Source organism: Thermobia domestica, unplaced genomic scaffold (genome assembly GCF_964235325.1).
Source record: "Thermobia domestica unplaced genomic scaffold, izTheDome1.hap1.1 HAP1_SCAFFOLD_520, whole genome shotgun sequence".
Lineage (NCBI taxonomy): Eukaryota > Metazoa > Arthropoda > Insecta > Zygentoma > Lepismatidae > Thermobia > Thermobia domestica.
The window spans coordinates 19788-39640 of NW_027656230.1; the positions used below are offsets into that span (position 1 = coordinate 19788).

At 34.3% G+C, this 19853-nt stretch overlaps 1 protein-coding gene across 1 annotated transcript in view; it reads left to right on the forward strand.

Moving 5' to 3' along the window:
• LOC145677002 (uncharacterized) overlaps positions 1–19853 on the forward strand; it is a 103393-nt gene that overhangs the window by 1792 nt on the left and 81748 nt on the right. Inside the window, exons 2-3 of the mRNA XM_081747721.1 lie at positions 6066–6152; positions 10112–10207. Of these exons, the coding sequence (XP_081603847.1) occupies positions 6080–6152; positions 10112–10207 (169 nt within the window). The 5' untranslated portion in view covers positions 6066–6079. The remainder of the gene's footprint in view (positions 1–6065; positions 6153–10111; positions 10208–19853) is intronic.

Below are 19853 nucleotides of genomic sequence, written 5' to 3' on the forward strand. Positions count from 1 at the left end.
AAGTGTCCGTTCTTCTCATGTAAAGAATAAGATTTAAGGAATAATTTCATGGTATATTTAAACCCCCTTTCTTCTCTTTAGGATACACACTCTCCCTTATATTCATTTTTTTTTTTTAATCGAAGTGAATTTATACGTACAAACTTAGTTGGAGACAAGTGCTAATTATGTTTAGAATATTAATTGCAAACGGTACAGACGATTTTCCCGCATTTTGATGTAACAGACGATGTCAATTCCATTCTTATTTATACATTTTTTATAGAAAGCTAAAAAATACAGGGCTGATAAAAATAATAATTTTTAAAAATATTCTTGTTGATTTTTATTTAAATCGTTTTTTATTTAATTCAAATCTTTGTCCCTGTATAATACAAGTCGCGAACTGAAGAAAAAACATTAGGAATTAGTATTAAATGTTAATTATGTCATTTAAGTGAAAGTATTGAGGTTGAATTTTGAATTAAAATCACCAATTGTTAACCTATTTCAATCCCAAACAATGTTTATTAAGCATTAGAGTCAATCCATACGAAGTGGTCTAAAGATGGTTGCTCGACCATCTCCGAAAATTATAAAAATTTGAGTGTGATGACCCTTGTGTATGAGAAGGTCAATAACATCATTCACGTTGTCGTATGTACAAGTGTTCCTGAATGGCAGCCATCTTTGTTGTCGGTACAATGCCAATTTTTGCATTTGCAAGCGTTTACGAAAATTACAGTTGCTCAGGACGTACGAATCAGACGAGCATCAAACAAAAACGAATGTTTACAGGAGAGACAGAGGTACACCGACAATATAAACTTTTGCGTCTAAATAAATATGCAGGGTTGCAAACCAATACATAAAATCACCAGAAAAACTACAGAAAATTACATTTTTAAAGGGGCTGAATTTTGGAATTTCATAAAGTGGGGGGGGTGTTCATAAGTCTTGTGCTGAATACTTTTGCATGTAAAGAGTCTGTAGAAATATCCTCGGCTATGATACTACTGGCTTCGCAGATTTATGGAGGTCCGAAAGTTGAAGTTTGTGATTTTGATGCCATTTTTGGGGTGTAATATCTCAGGAGGGTAAAGTGCTAAAAATTGCTGCTTATGTCAGAAAGCAATGCTATATGTGAATAAATTATTGCAAAAAAAAACATGACTGATATTACATGGTGAAAAAAGTGAGGACATGGTAAAAACGCAAAGAAAGCATGTGCGTGACGATGGTCGTTGCAAGGAATCAATTTGTTATATTATAAGTGAAATTAAGTTTTATGTGCTGAGTATATATTATAATAATAATAGTTACGGACCGTATCTCGCTCGGGAGATGGTAATTATGTTAGGCAACCCGTCTTACAAACAACCTCAATTTACTCGAAATCTTAAGAATAACTGTTCCAATTCTCTTGTATATTTTAAAAAATATATAATAAAGATATTATACAAATTCTAATATCCTGTTAACCCAGAGGACATCAGTTTCTGGCTGTGTCTAGGGGTATAAAATTTAATCCATTGAAATTACATACGGGAACATATCCTGTTAATAAAAGTCTTAAATTCTCTCCTCTCTATGCTTTATTTATGAAAGAAAATCTTTGGGCTTAACTTTGAATCAATCTAATTCTCAAAGAGTTATCGAGTCCACAAGTTGGCTCTCGGAAACTATATTCCAAACTATAGCCCGTATTCGGGATATAGCTCCTACTCTGATATCTCTTTAAGAACATCAAATGAAACCTTAATTTAACTAAAGTAACTCTAAATCTTTGGGCCTGCGGACTCACCTTCTTTACATTCACTTACACGCCTTCCAGTGAGCCCTTAATTTTCAAAGGTTCCTTCGGCACTCGTTCAGAAACCTGGCCTAACGTCTACTCGTAGTAAAACCTGTCAGAGGCAGTACTACTAAATAAGGATTCTAATCTAATCAGTTTACAAGGATTGGGTAAGGTTAAAGGTAAGGCAATATTTCCTCAAGTAGAAAATAAATATGTCCCTCACTACGGAACTGGTTAAATTGTCGGATGTTTAACAAAACGATATAAGCCCACAATCTCTATCGCTCAAGAGTAAGACCTATAAACTCTATCCAGCAGGCCGATCACGATACCTGCCTTCATAAAGGGAATCGAACCCAAACCATAGGATCCGTAAATACCAAATTAGCCTGCTGCTGGCCCTCAAGTAGAAGCCAGACTTAACTGAGAGCTTACAAAGCCTCAGAGAAACTTTAAGAAAAATCCAATTTCCAAAATAGGAGTAGGATTAAAACCACATATAATAACTTAATAACTTCTAACTAAATCCTTATAATTCAGAAAAGAAATAAATTCCTAACCAGGGACTACCCTACCAAACCTATCTACCCAGGAATACAGCCTCTCATTTGAAAAGCTGAGAAACTTCCTGTCTCAGAATCTCTCATCTGAGTCTCGAAAAGTGCTAAACTTCTAAGGAACCTAACATAACCTATAATGCGATCACTAAGGAAAAAAGCCAGCATAAAGCTGAAAAAAAAAATTATCGAGGCGTCGAGGGTAAAGTCTAGCCAAAAATTAAGATGAGGACAGCTCCTCCTCGTATTTATAGGGAACTACCCAAAGGGACGCTTTGACCTCCCTTACAAACAATCCATTGATACTCCGAGAGAAAACGGTCTCCCCCCTCTCCAAAGCTGGCTGGCTAAATCCAGAAATAAACTGGTATCTAAAACTATCAAGAGGGAAAAAAGATTTTTGTCAATAATTTTTCAGAATCTCTAAGAAAAAAAAATACATGGAATATACAAACATATATACATAATAATATTGATAATAATTCTTACATGCTAATCAGAATATATGAATTAAATGCTACCCAGACCTGGGATCCCCATCTTATTTTATCATAATTAAACATATAATAATACTAATAATATATATGTGTACCTACGGTATTAAGTTTTTTAATATATACAAGCAAGAGGCATAAAGTGACTTGCATCGTAGCCCGGAAAAAATTAAATGTTTGGATATGTTTCATGCTAGATCTCAAAAACTATGCATGGTGCAGCAATTAAGCCCGCTTTTGTTTGTGTTCAGTTGTGCGCTTGTGTCAAAGCTTCCGAGTGTCATTTGTTCCATCTTTCTAGCTCCATGATCACTGCCACGTCTATATGGTAAGGGGGTTAGCTTCCCCTTGCACCCAAGACACCCATCGTCGAACTGGAACTCAGTATTGACATTTAATGTATAAGTAAAGTATCATTGAAATCCAGTCACAGCTACGGAAGTTTCTATGTTCATAAAGTTGCGTAGGATAGACTAGTCCTTGGCTAGCTGGGGACTCCGCCCCTAGACCCCTGCGTTTGCTCGGCCTACGGCCTCGAACCTCTAAATCCTACAACTGAATCAAATTTCAAGTTTCTTTTCGTATTCCAACTATCTAGAAGATAAGATTTTGTGTCACAAGAAAACATCCATTTAAATAACATGGGAATTACTTCATCCCGCGAATAGATACCTTAAAAACTAAAAATATTCACGGTGTTTCACGGTGTAAAAATATAACGGTGTTTCACTTATTTTCACCTTAATTTATTTCGGAATTTGATTTAAATCAACGATTTTTATGTAAAAAAAATCAAGGGATTTAAATCAGACTGAATAGAGAGTCCAATTTAAAATTATAGTTATTTCCATACAAAGCGAGGAAGGGGATTATAATACTTTATACAGTAAAACCTGCCTTCAGCGGAATCCAACGGGACTCGCAAAAATTTCCGTTAAAGATAGGTTTTCTGTTAACGAAGGTAGACCTACGCAAACAAGAAGTGCATGCATATAATGGACATACTGAGATAAAATAAGATACTGTACCTACCTTAGTGAATTTACAGTATTTATTTCTAGTTCTACTACGAATTAATACACTAAAACTTGCAATGAACAGAAAAAATGGTGTACACACCTTAACTTAATTTTTCCAAAAGTCAAGGAGGATTTTCTGTACACATTGCTACTTGTCTGATCAACTCTTCGCAAAGACTTTAGCCTGAGAAACCACATTAAGCATATCAGTGTCATTTCGTCGCAGTTCCTTTAAAGTTTAGACAGAATCTTGAATTTTGATAAATCTTTAGCCTACATTCTTCTTGCAACTCAATGCCCTGTTTCTCTTCTTCCTCCATCTCCTCTTCTTCTTTCAGACTTTCCATGTAATTCTCAATTAAAGCATGTATATCCATCGTATCTAGTTCGGGTTGTACATCACTGTCTGTTTTGCTAAAAATATATCTAATCTTTCATAGAATGTCTAAGAAACTTTCTAAATGCGAAACTTCGAATTTTCCGCTTATTTTGATTTCCGTTAGCCGCGTAATACAGTTCCTGCTTAATGAAGGACATTTAACACGATTTTTGCGAGCAAATTCATGGAAGTGTGAAACATTTCCTTTAACACAAGTTTCCGTTTAATAAAGGGTCCGTTGAAGACATGTTTTACTGTATAAATTTAGTCTGCCCGCACGAAGAATGGGCATTGGAGCTAGTTTTGCTATACAAGAGTTTGGACGTTAGATTCCTCGCGGATCCGACACTGTTTATGGCTTCCTTATTTCACAGTTTCCTACTTCTTGTTCAATTAGCTTCCTCGCAATCCCCTACTTCCTGCTAGTGTTGTCCACGAGACGAGACGAAACGAAAAATACAGTTATCTCGTCTCGATTCTCGAAGAATTCTGTATTGTCTCGCTTTGTAAATGTATGACGTATATATATATATATATATATATATATATATATATATATATATATATATATATATATATATATATATATATTAATTTCAACTACAAGTTATCAGAACTCTTCTGTGTCACGAGACGTCCATGAATAGTGTTGTATAAAAACATTACAACCATATTTATTATTACAGTATACAGTAGAGCGTCGATTATCCGAAGTAATTGGGAGACATGGGTGTTCGGAAAACTGGTTTGTTCGGATAATCGAACTGTACATGTTTATTTGCCATGCGCGGAGCGGCACGCTTCAACTCTAAGCTGGCGCAGCTGTTGCTGTGAACAGCTTTGATACTGCCGCTACTTCTACAGCCAGTGCCAAACCGACAGATGTGTGCTGATTGTTGAAACACAGCGACTGGCGGCTTGGCCGGTCAGCAGCGCCTTATGAAGGCCCCATTAGAAGCAATGTTCCGCCAGCGGTGGTTCAGTGCGGCGACTACTGTGGGAAACTTGGTTTGGGAGTGAGGGGGATGATGGACGGTAGGGTGGGAGAGTAACAGGTGCGAGCGAGTACACAGTTCGGTTGACCGACGTTCGGATAATCGACGCTCTACTGTATTGTGTAATAACTTGCATATATTCAAACGACAAATGCTCTTCCTTGTGTTCTTACAAGCGTTTTATCAATTTACAGTTTTTTATGCTGTAAGTCATGTTGTAACATTGAAACAATGTTTGAGATCTAAGATATTGGAAACTACTGTTGCTCGTAAGACTCGAGAAATATCTCGTCTCATCTCAAAAACGAGACGAGAATTCTCATGTTTCTTGCCTTGTCTCGAATTTGAAAAATGTACTTCACTTCTCGTTTTTGAGAGAATAGCAGAAATTTCTCGAGCCTGGTGAGCAAAACTAGCTGTAAAACAAATGTTTTATTACATTTAGCGGCAGAGAACCTATTTTCCTCCCTACGTAGATCGGCCCTGGTTTTAAATTATGCATCATAAATTCAATTGACTAATATGCGCCTACAATATCAGTGGAATGAAGCATTCGACATTTTTCAGTCAATAATACACACTACCGATAAGTACTATAATAATAGTCCAACAGTGCTTATCCTTCCTTCAAATATAATGTAAACTCACAATTTCCTAGATTTTACGACTATAAAGTACACAAAAAGTACTAGTTTTCTAATGTTTTCGTTTAGAGACAACATTTCTGTCTCAAACTATGATTAATTCGCATGTTATAAACGTGTATGTATATTGTAGAAAACTGCCGTTTTTCATTTTCAAACATCAAGCACATTTTTTTACATTGTTTTTTTTTTTTTTTTAGGCGGCAAATCCGTGATGGCCGTCCAATCAGACTCCAGCGTCGAGGAAGTCATCAGCGTTGAAGAGGCCGAAGCGATGACGTCAGCAGGTGAGTTAAAAGCGAAATTTAGAACACACTTCAACAAATTGCATGCCATTTGCTCACATTTTTATTCCTTCCTCTTTTTTTTTCTTTCTTTCAACATCAAGGGAGTGAAAGAAGAATAAAAAAAATAGACATGAATAGCGCTTTCCATCATTTGTACAACATCTCTGACACATTTTTTTTTTCTCGGCTGAAAGTGTGTTTGAGTGTCTGTGTGTGAGTTTGAATTCATCGATCACCTTTTTTTTCCCTTAAATTAGGTGTTCGTAGGGCGTTTCCTACCAATTCTATTTAAAACAGAATAAAAATAAGTTAACAAATTGTATTCTCTTGTTATAGGATATTACGTCATTTGTTTTGTTCTTTTTTTCTACAAAATGCATATAGCATGTTCTATTTATGTATTCAAAAGCAACATCGTTCGAACTACGAAAGCCACTACGACCAAGGGCGCCGATCCTGGGGGCGGGCCGGGCCCCCCTCAAAGTTCATGTGGGTCTTCTCATTGTATTTATAAATTTACAATATTTGGCATAATTTAAGTGTAATTTGTCTTAAAATCCTCATATATGCTTTCTGCATCTGAATGGTCCCCCCCCCCCCAAAAAAAATTACAGAGAAATCGGCGCCCTTGACTACGACTTAGAAGAATATTTATTTATTTAAGAATACAACAGGCCTTTAGGGCCCAATTACAGTATTCTGTATAGTTTTCTAAAGTGGTTTTCGAAAGTTCAGCACGCAAATCGTTTGCAGACATACTACAAATATCTAAACTTTTATTACCTTGCTGTACCATTTATAAGAAGCATACATTCTCCACATAGGAGACCTCGTTAGTACATTCGTCCTGACTTTTTGGCAGAAAAAGAAACCAGTTTGCGTCTGCTTCGTTCTTAAGGTAGGAACCTATTGTTTAATCTTATTCGTTAGCTCCGGATAATCTATCTCATTGTTAATGATTTTGAATAGAAATAATACATCAGAAATGTTTCTCCTTTGCTCAAGGGCTCTAGAATGAAAATTTCCTACTAGGGTAGCAGCTGAATCAAATTTAGGATAGTGACCTATTTGCAAGTGAGATATCTTAAGATTTTAGTCTGTATCATTTCTATCTGTTTTGTGTAGGTAACATGATTCGGGTTCCATATTTGGCCGGCATATTCTAATTTCGACCTCACGAAAGATGTGCACAATGTCTTGAACACATGCATCGTATTGAAGTCTCTAGCTATTCTTACTATCAAGCCTAAGTTTCTGTATGCTTCATTAGTTATATTTCTTACGTGAGTTTTAAATAACAAGCAGCTGTCATAGATTACACCCAGATCTTTCACTGATTCTGTTTTCTTAAGTGGAGTTCCTCACCTACATATATACACATTTTCATCTGTAGAAACCGTTCGTGGCGTACACAGAAATTCATAAAGGGGTACTCCAAACACCCAAGTTGATATCGCTTTCAGATACACACGATTTTTGTAAAAAAAAAATGAAAATGAAATTATTATTATTATTATTATTATTATTATTATTATTATTATTATTATTATTATTATTATTTAGTTTAACGTCCCATGTTATGTCCTTTAGGGTAAAGAAGATGACTGATTGATGAATGTAAATGATTGTGGAATTATTTTTTTTATCCTCTCCCTCAATATGGTAATAACAACTCCATATTATTTTATAGAATGGAAGAAGTATCCTCTTCAAACAGTGTATTGTTCCTCTCTCTTTAATTGTTTCTAATGCTTCCTCATTCCTTTCCCACCCCTCCAGCTAATCATCTTAATTCTTTCCCATACATCAAGTTATTTTTCTGGTCGTTTTTTTTTTTTTTATCGTTCTTTTCGTCAATGTTCACGTTTTTGCTTCGTACAATACGTTTTCTTTCTTCACTTAAAGTACTTTCTAAAGTAAATACAGAGAAATTTTAGTACATTTTATTATTTTTGTAGTATTTTGATACAAATATGTGAAATAAATGATGAGCTCTCCTTATTGTCTTTTTTTTCTTCCACTTCTTATCTTCTAGTATACTTTGTGACACATTTAGTGAGACAATTTGTTCTCCAGTAATCCCCTTAACCGACTGCTTTTCATAAAAAAAAAAAAAAAAAAAAAAAAACTATTTCCATACTATTCTTCTTTCCCTAAGTTTCACTAACATATTCTTGTTCGAATTTAGTTCCATCTACTATTTTATTTTCTCCATTCCTCTCCACACCTACATTTTTGAAGCCTTCCAGTAGTTTTCTTGTCATTTTTCTGTTATTTTTCTGTCTCGTAGAATACGACTCCACACGAAACAGCAATGGTGATTAAAACAAAAAAAGCTGAGTCATGTGTAGAAATTAGAATAGAGAAAGTACATTAGTGTTCTTAAAGTAATACGAATAATTATTTAAATATTGCTCATTGGAACTTTTTTTTTTCGTTTGGAACACTTTAAAAAATGAAAGTGGTTCTCAATTCAACCCGTTTATGCATAAGTTGTATGTTCACACATAACTTTAAATATAAGTGGACCAATTTTGATAATTTCTGTAAATATTTCTTTGAAATGTTCTGATTCCTTAAGCTTGTTCCATAAGCCATATGATGCTCCCACTCTTGAGTACTATCTGGTCTATGGCCTGCCCTACCCATTTAAAAAATAAATAAATAAATTCCATAACTAATTTCTTTTTAGCCATTGTATCCTATCGAGTACCTCACCTCCGAGCAGTTCCAAAAAATTACGTTTTTTTTAAAATCCCTCAATATCAAATCTCCCCTAGTGAGAAACAAAATTTCTGACCTAATATTTTTGCATAAAATGTAAATGGCCATATATCATATGAACAGTTATTAAGTCAGATTAATTTTCGCGTTCCCGCTGGAACAACACGGTCTAGTGACCTCTTTTACACTCGAGCGGCGAGGGTAAATATTGTCCAAAGGTCCCTTTTAAACCTAATTGTCAGTACTTATATTATAATCAGTTACCAGAAACTGTAGACGTTTGTTCAAATGAGTATACTTTCAGATCCTCTATAAATAAGCAATTTTTGTAATGTCGCTGTTGTGCTGTACCGTGTTAGTTCGAATTGTTACTAAATTGTTATGTTATCAAATGTTAAAATGTTTCAGTGTAAAATGGCGTAGTGCTGTATCTGAAACCTATTATAAATACATAAGTCTGATGATAATCTTTTATTTGGAGCTGGGTTAATTACTACAAAGTAACACGCTTATAGGCAACCATACATTCTTTAGCGTGCTTGTGGTTGCATAACAGCACAGGGGTAGTACTGCAAAGTTTCCGAACACTTTCAGATTACACTATACTTGTTCTATTAATAATTATTCGTTATCCTAATAATTGTTCGAGTAATTAGCGGTGATCTGAATAAGTATTCGGATTATAAATTAATCAAATTTTAACAACACTAGAACAGATTACCACTTTAAGAAACTTAGGAAGATCAGGAGTACGAATGGGAAATAAAAGAAAGGATAGGAATGGGTTTAAAGTAGGGATGCAAATAAGCTCTCGCCCACTCGCCCGGGACGAGTGACTCATTGGTACGGGCGAGTATTTAATATCATACCGCAGTAAGTAAATGATTTCTATTGTGGGATGTAGGCGAGTAGCTTTTTTCTTGGGCGAGTAAAATTTTGTTGCTTATTTGCATCCTTAGTTTAAAGAGTAACCAATACGATGAAGAAAAGCATATATTGTAGGCCATTACATGAAGATACGTTCTACGGAAAACCCATGAAATGTTTCGTGTGGAGCAAATGCTGTACTGTAGCAAATCTGAGTACCTAGTAGAAATTAGCAATTGTATTTTATTTCCTTCTGTAGTGAATTTATAGCTTGCCATAAATTACTGTGATAGAACGGATAAAAAAATGTTATAGGTTATAATGTGTAGTATTGTGTAGTGTTAAGTATGAATGTATTTTTCCTCCAGGGTCTGAACGCAGACGAGGGCGACGGAAGGTAGAGTCTTCAGTGGACTCCCACTGGAGTGATGTGTACAAATCAGCTTCCAGCCTTGTAAAATCTGGTTAGTCGTGTGTGCAATCTGATACATTTTTTCATTGGTCAGAACCGCAGCTGCATGTTTCCCTCCGAAGCATCATTTTTTTTTAAAAAAAAGAAATATTTTTTGCTCTTTTTCTGCAATAATTAATATGCTTTTTATTGCTTTCCAAACAAAATGCATTATACTTTATCAGCTACTTGTGAAATTTTGATAAAACTTTTATGGCAATTTTGCATGCAGCGATATTTTTCATTAATTCCAAATGATATACTTTTATCTCATATAGCTTCTTTTTCTAAAATCTATATACTTGTTGATTTTTTTTTCATTTTTTTGACTAAGAGAGGAATAGATATATGTACGGGTTACTGCCTCTTCTGAATTTTTCTCACAGAAATAACATACTATAGTATAAGGTTATTAATGAAATATAGTATGGAATATAAACAAAATCTGGGGAGTAGTTAGTTTTCAAGGAAATCGTTTTGTTTTTTTTTTTTTTTTTTTTTTTTTTTTTTTTTTTTTTTTTTTTTTTAGTTTTCACCTTCAGTAAAACTACCCTTATTTTGCTGGGTATGAAGAAAATTCGAAACACCCCCATTCGTAAATTTTAATTCAAACCCATCAACTGTACTTAAAATCTTTTCTTCTATTGTTGGTCGAAATTGAAGAAAAAAAAACGATGTTGTGTTCGCGATTACTACATGGAACGCCTCATCTACATACAAATCTATATACTAAAAGATCCGCTCCCGGTGCTTACGGTATCCAACCTTCCGAGTGTGAAATGTAATGTACGAGGGGGTGCTGATAAAGATTGAGCCTTACCAAGAAAAGAATTAGCTGGGAAGCTGAAACTTCCACACCATTCCATATATTCCCTTAGTAGATCAATCCACTTGAGAAATTTGTCCTGCAACTTTTCAAGTCCTTGTAAATAGAAGTATTTTGTCTGCTGCTGTAACCACTTATCTGAAGCATCAGTTGCCGCTTGAACACTCTGAAAACGGTGACCTTTGAGATGTTTTTCTTTTTTTATATATATATTCGGGAACAGATGATAATCGGATGGAGCTAGGTCAGGCGAATAAGGAGGATGAGGCAACACTTGAAAGCCTAGGGTAGCCAATGTGTCCTGTGTTTCAGATGCCATGTGTCAGAAGTCATCGTCCTTCGTCAGAAGTTTGAGGATCCACTTTGCTACAATCTTTCTCATATACGGATCATTATGAATAATGGTACCAACTCTTTTACGTGATATGCTCAAACATGTAGCAATCATTTTGGCTGATATTCGACAATCTTCCATTATCATGTCGTGGATGGCTTGCACATTTTCGGGAACAGACACAGAAAAAGGCCTACCACTGCGTTTTGCACTTTCAACATCAAAATATCCACTTCTGAAGTTTCCCACCCAGGTTTGACATTTGCATATGATGGCCCACGGTTCCCCAAAGTTTGTTTCATTTCATCGTAGAACTGCGTCGCACCTTTTCCTTGGAGGAAGAGAAACTTCATGATGGTCCTATGCTCCTCTGGACTCAAGCTTGTTGGAGGTAGAGACATGTTCACTTCTGAAATGAAAAAGAAAAGAATGTTAATATCATAGAATATTTTATTTTTCAACATAGTATATACAGATCCTGCCCTATGTACCCTGCTAATTTCAGCTTCCTAGCTCATTTTTTTTCTTGGTAAGGTTCAATCTTTATCAGCACCCCCTCGTAGTAATGTAGATTTTTCTCTTTTAACTTTGTTCCAGTAAAAAAAAAAACGATCTAAAATATAGTGTAAACCTATAACTTTCGTTTTTTTTTTTTTTAATTTTCAATTTTAAACAGTTATAAGAATTTGAAATTTTAGCACTATCACATTAACGTTAGTTAAATTTTTTCAGTATTCAATATACGTATGTAAAGATATAAAGTGCCGATAAATCCTGCTTATAGCATGGCAAAACAAGAAAGCGTTTCAAATTCTCGTTTATCTACTTTGGTAAAAAGTTATACTAATTTCAAAATCAATCTCTGACAGATTATATTTAATTACTTTTTCCAAGTATAACAAAAAAATGTTGTCCTTTGAAATATCTTTCCAGACATCCCTGAATTAATTTAAATTTGTGGTTGAACATTTAAAAAAAAAAAAACTTTCCTCATAAAATTAGCCATAATTCTTAAATGCCGGAGATTCATGGCACAGCAATCTACCGACCGGCTTAAGCCGAATTTCCATTAAGATATAATATTGGGTTATTTTAAACTTTACATACGGACATACAGTGGAACATAACCTAACTTTAGAAACTTTACAATGTTTATCTTGTAGCTTGGAAACTTTCGTGTTGAACTAGTTCACTTGAAACTGCTTACTACAAAAAGGTTTGTTCAACTAATATTAACTGTAGCAAACATTATGAAAGAAGTGCACATTAAACACATTATGAGGATTAAGGTACGTAAATAGCACGGCACTTCATAGATGTCCGTTCATTTAACTTCACTAAGGAAATGAAGACCTATTGTAATGTTAGGTTGGAAATAGTTCATCCACAATTATACGTAATTAAATTAGGTGTTTGAAGTAACTTCGTGATTTTAGTTAACAAATTGACTGGAAACTAGACGCAACGAATGTATTAGTTGTAGAAATGTTGGATTATGCCTGGTAGATTCATTCAAAACTGCAAAACTATCTATGTAGAACCATATAGGTTATACCAGAGGTGCCTATCTAATGTTTCTAATAAAATTCTAATACCTATAAATCGATATCTTGAGAGATGTTACCTTTTACAGAAGATTCCGCCCAAAGTTTATGGATGTTCCTGATTGTATATAACTTAATCCATGTAAAAACTGTATACATTATATTAAACTGTATAGCCTGTGTTTAACATAATTTTTACTGCCACTAGGGCAAGGAAAGTTGAGATTGGACACACTTGTCTTCAAATCACCTGACTCAGTGGAAGCTAGTGTTTCCTATAACACCCATTGATACATAAAAATTTACTAGTTACCTTCAACATTACTCGCTGAAAGAGACAACACTTCTGCCTAAGCTATACTTCTCCCCTCTGCCCCACCCCGAAAGCGACACCAATAGCATTATCGACATGTCTTCCATTTACGATATTCTGGAGTTCCTCAAGGATCTACTTTATCACCTTTTCTTTTTCCTATTTGTTAACGATCTCCCATCACTTAGTTGCTCCGTCAATCTTCATCAATAAGCTTATGACTTCAGGAAATAAGCGTTGGCCAACTAACTATTCATACAAGTTGTGATCTATACTTTCTTTGAGTATAGCAGATAATGATGTACAAGGAGCAATCCATTTAAAACCAAAGCTGTAGTTTATCTAACACCAAACAAGCTGAAAACTAGAGCATTTAGTTGATAGGTGCCTTAGTAGATTAGTAGATGCCGTACCTACTACACTATGTTTTATCACGGCTTTCAGAGTACAATTTATTCTCAAATTTTCCAAACAGTTTCTTTTTATTCTTTCAATTACCTTCAATACTGTATATCTCATATAATATTCGCGGAGATGTTATAATTAAGACCAAATATGCGGAACATGCAAGATGTATCTGATTAACTCAAAAGAAAAGTCAACATTAGCACAACATGCACTACAAGAAAACGAAAAGGTTAAGGAAAATGATTCTATATCCTAGTGAAATGAGAGAGTCGTCAAATTATATTCAATTGGCAGTTCTATGCCGCTAAATTATTTGGTTTACCGAAGTAACTCTAATTGAATTTTAGTTTGGTCAAGTCTGAGAAAAGATCCAATTTTCCTCTTAGAATTTCCCGGATTGCCGTCTATAACTACTACTATGTTGTGCGAATACTTATATCTCTAAGCGAGTCATACATAGCATGAATCGATGGCTTTGCTTTAGATGTTTCTTTAAAGTTAACCTGTTAACTAACTAAGCTTTAAACAACTTAATCTAATGTATGGGAGCCATAAGAAGAGTTAAGCTCCGTTTACCTTTCCCTTTACCAGAAAAGTCACGTGGTTATTGAGGTTTTTGACAACTACCATTTAAACATGTCTTGACGTAATGACAATATATTCTACCCTTTCAGTTTTGAATACGGTGGGCGGAGCCCGAGCTATTCTTACAGCTCTCTACATTAGTGTAAACATTTTAAAACATAACCTCTATAACATCTATATATTAACCTTAAGTTCGTTATATTATAATTTCTGGAACTACCGTAATTAAAACGTAGTTTACTCACTAAATGTTTCAATTATAACATACAGAATAGAATATATTTATACTGATATATTTCCCGAAAATTTTCTGCATTTAACTTTCTATTTTTACAGAATTCTTTCTTTATAATTGAGAATACATCCACTATTAATGTCTTCTTTCCGTATTATATTCGAACCAGTGATGCCAACCCGTGGAAAAAATCCCATTTTGTGGGATTTTCGGACATTAATTTCTCCAAAAGGGATAAAGGGAATTTTCGTAGAAATTAGCAGTATATATGGGATTTTTCATACATTTACTTCATCGACGCGAATGAACTTCTCTATGGGTGGGAAATAAAGTAATCAGTTTTCAATAAAACTGAAATCAGTGCTGTCAAATTTTGGTACTGTAAAATGCATGCTACTATAAAAATGATTTATACAGTGACCTGAGAATCTTAAATAATAATAATAATAACAACAACAACAACAACAATTATTATTATTATTATTATTATTATTATTATTATTATTATTATTATTATTATTATTATTATTATTATTATTATTATTATTATTATTATTATTATTATTATAAGCAACTTATTAACAACTCTTGTATTTAATAAAATACTAAACGAGAAACAACCATCTTCCGAAACATTCCAAACGAAATTACTGAAGAATGAAGCTTGTCTTATCTAGTTTCATTACGTTCCATTGAAGATTACGACACAAATGCCTGATGCAAATACTCATTTCTTGGTTTGATTTGATTTTTTAGTTTAGCTTCCCTTTCAGCAGCGAGGCTATATGAGACGTAGACCTACATCTTAACGTGGAATCCGAACCACATGAACTCCCGCCGGGAATCGAACTCGGGTCTTCCATGCAAAAGACGCGTACGCTAACCGCTTAGTCACGAGGGAGCTCTCGGTACTATTTTTTTATGAACAAAAGGTGTTTGTCCTCGTCAACATTTTCAATTATATCTTTCTTAATTACTTCTTCATAAACTGTTTGATTAAGATAGAAGATGGGAATTCACTTATATGTTGAAGAAAGTGAACGACACGTAGCTTCACTTTTCATTTTTATAAGTCTGGAAAATTTTGTGGAGCGTGAGAAATTCAAGAGCAAAATGGGAATTTTTGCCTGTCGAGGTGCGATTTTATAACACTTGATCACTGATTGGCATCACTGATTCGAACTGTCTAGAAAAAAAATGTTTATACATGTCTGGCCACAAAATGTAACAAGTTAAATGTTCAGATCTGGTCATAAAGAACAATGATATCATACGATACGGACTGTTGTCCATGTCAACATATGCATATTTATAAATGTTATCGTTATATCTCATATTACATTTATCATGATATTAGAAGCTATCTGGAACGCAGATGTTTATAACGCAGATGTTTATAACGTAACGTATTATCTAGTATTTTAAACCATTTGACAGTTTTTTTGTACAGTTCTATTTCTTTTCCTCTAAACATTTCTATGGAGCATTTTTTTAAAATTTTAATTTATTTTAAACACGTTGATTTTGCATTGCTGAAATGTATGCCTGATAAATTACACGAGAAGTGGGCGTACATAATTTTATATTTTTTAAAAAAATGAAAGAAATAGGTATTGTCCTAGGTTTTAATGTAGTATGCAAAAAATATATATATATATATTCCTAAATGACTCGTGTTACTATTAATAATAATTCTAGACAAATTGTAAGTGCTCAGTATCTCCGGCTTTGGCACCCGGTATCGGCATAGAATAAGTAGTGTGAACTCACAACACCATGAAGCAAATGGAATGGGAAGCTGCTTAAATTAAGAAACAGCTAATGCCGATCTAGAAATGCAGAAATTATTGTGTTAGGAGGAATCTGTATGCTAAGGGCATATCATCACATTATTATTATTATTATTATTATTATTATTATTATTATTATTATTATTATTATTATTATTATTATTATTATTTAGTAGTAGTAAGATTGGAGGGAAGTGAAGTTAGCTCTATTCTTCCTGAACTCATTCAATTGATTGTCCACACATTCATTATATGTGCATGACACATAACCCCAACCAATATTTTGTTCTGTTTTGTTTTTCCTGGCAGGACACAACGGTACACAATGCCGGCATCTTTTTCTCAAAAGCTTTATAAAATGCATCTCATCTCATTTCATTTCGTAAACACAAAATTAAAAAAAAAAAAAAAAGACTAGAGAAATCGCCATTTTTGTGAAGTCTGAAACAAGCTATTGGAAAAACACCTGCTTCAAGATGATACTGATCTGCCTTAATATAGTGCTAATGTTTTAGATTCCAAGTATTTGTCAGACAATCTTGGGCTATCTTATGTTTGATAAAAGCCGAAATTTAACCCTTTAGCCGGCATGGTATAAATATTTACCACCTACTCCACACGGGCCATCAATGGTGTTTGACTAAACTCTAGTGTCTTAGTGAGGTCAGTGGTATGTATTCTTACCAATGGTTTTTGATGCAACGAATTGCGCTTGTCAGTTGTTTGTATTCCGCCAATGGCGCCAAAAGATGGTAAAATATTCTACCAATGGTCCATTAAAGTCAGAAAAGTTGTCGTATTTAAGCATGTACACGCAACTTCCGCTTAAATGAAAAAAATGCAGCTTATTTTTTTTTTCGACTATCTTCAAGAAAATAGTTTCAATTATATTACTTCTTCTAAAGCATATTTTGCACACAATTGCAATATCTTCCAGAAAATGTGAAAAAAGGGTTATCTCACGTATCTTACAATAAGTTTATGCTTGGCAGCAAAGCGATCAATTACAGCGTTGACAGCTGTTTAGGCTACAAGTTCCCATTGTTGACCCTACTGTCTGTGCTGCTGACGGTATAAACTTACCAAATTGTTTTGATATTCAATACCCCGTTCCCCACATCCAAACCATGGGTACTTCCTTGATTAAAACGTGTTAATATTATAGTATGAATTACACAATTTTAATTTTTTTTATTAATTTCAATTAATTTTCTCTCTCTTACCCCCTTCTATCCCAAATTTCAATTATGTGTTTTCGGTCATAGTTGCCGTAGAAGTTTCATAGCATGTCCTTCCACTTATTTTTTTTTTTTTTTTTTTTTTTTACATGAAAAGAATTCAGTATATCTTTTGACAACAACAAAGAATTACACTCTAAATTTGCAGAAAGACCGTATGTTCCAAGCATCAAGATATTTCTCCATGGATTAGCCTTGCCATATAGAACGAACACATTTTCTAAAATAACGAAACATTTTTCTGTGTATGTCTCTTAAAATAAACTTTTTTTTTCTATTTCTTATGGAGGCCATTACTCTGAACCACATTTCATTCTCGGTGGAATTTTAGGTCTCCGGGGATATAGCAAATACATAGGAGAAGGCGGCAGTATGTCAATGTCTCTGCGTACGACAAGAGTTATTTGTCCAGAAGAGATTTTTCTCTTCCCGTTTCTGTGATGTGATCGACCATTCTCATACATTTCTTCCGTCTTATTTATTTATTTATTTATTTTTACGATCCATACATAGCTATATTTGTTCTCTTTACATTGATATTGTTATTATTTTTTCTTGTGATTTTTTTTCTTCTAGTTTCTTCCATCACTCATGTAGCTTATTACATTGCAGTTTCCTCCTTGTCTAGAAGTTTATTATTTTTTGTTTTGCGAATATGGCGTAGTATTCTTTTAAGATTTCCTTTGTTTTTTCTCTAGCGAAACAATATTTGTTTGTCGTTTATTTCTTCCTCTGAATGCCCCCAATAACAGCTTTAAACACGCATTCAAATAATTCTTATTCATTTTTAACAGTCCCAGTGTACCATAGATGTCCTTAGCAGTTTAATTTATTTTTGTCATTTGTTTCATAGATCAGTGTAGTCTTTTAATTTTGCTTTTTCTTGCGTACTATGGACATTTTTTTAAAAAATCGTTTATTCTTGTCGTGCTCACTGTGGGTGACTTTAAGCCTACGACCTATCGGTAGCAGAGGATCTTTATAAGACATCATTGAGACATTGTCTACTCTTTCAAATTAAGAGAACATAGCTTTTGTATTTTCTTATTAATAAGAATCAGTATGCAGTTCATGTTAATTTGTTGAAAAATATTAGTGTAATATGTTTGATTAATAATAAAATAATATGTCAAACCGGCAAAAAAGAAAAGTATGTTTTATTTCAAAATTTGTGGAAAAAATATCTCCGATAAGCAATCTGCAGAGAAGCATGTCTTAACGCAGCTCTAAGAAACCAGCGGGGTCAGGGGTGTCTATCCCCTAACGGCTTAGCCGCAGCCCCCAAAATTTAACATTATCCTCCCTAAATTTATCTTTCTTTCCCACAAATATATCATTCTCTTGTCCAGATTTATCATTCTTCCTCCCAGATATACCATTCTCCTGTCCAGATTTATCATTCTTCCCCTCAAATATACCATTCTCCTGCCTAGATTTATCATTCTGCTCCGCATATACACTATTCTCCTGTCCAAATTTATCATTCTTCCGCCCAATATTCATTCTTCTGTCCAAATTTATCATTCTTTCTCCCAGATATACCATTCTTCTGCCCAGATTTATCATTTTTTTTCTCAAATACACCATTCTGCTATCCAGATTATCATTCTGCTCCCAAATATACCATTCTCCTGCTCAGATTTATCATTCTTCCCCCCAAATATACCATTCTCCTGCCCAGATTTATCCTTCTTCCCCTCGAATGTACTATTTTCCTGCCTAGATTTATCATTCCGCTCCGCAAATACACTATTCTCCTGTCCAGATTTATCGTTCTTCTCCACAAATATTAATTCTCCTGTCCAAATTTATCGTTCTTTCTCCCAGATATACCATTCTCCTGCCCAGATTTATTATTCTTCCCTCAAATATACCATTTTTCTGCCTAGATTTATCATTCTGCTCCGCAAATACACTATTCTCCTGTCCAGATTTATCGTTCTTCCCCACAAATATTCATTCCCCTGACCAAATTTATCGTTCTTTCTCCCAGATATACCATTCTCCTGCCCAGATTTATCATTCTCCCCCCCAAATACACTATTCTCCTACCCAGATTATCATTCTGCTCTCAAATATACCATTTTCCTGCTCAGATTTATCATTCTTCCCCCCCCCCCCAAATATATCATTCTCCTGTCCAGATTTATTATTCTTCCCCAAATATACCATTCTGTTGTCCAGATTTATTATTCGGCTCCCCAAGTGTACGTTTTCCGCCCAATGTACCATTCTCCAGTTTCATTTACTATTTTCAATAAAATAACTCCCGCCCAAAATAATCCCATTTATGCAACCTGCGACCTAAAACGCGCCTGTGGGCACCCCTGATATCACACCAGTATCCAAAATCTCTTTTTTTATTTCAACAATGCTCCTGGAAAAA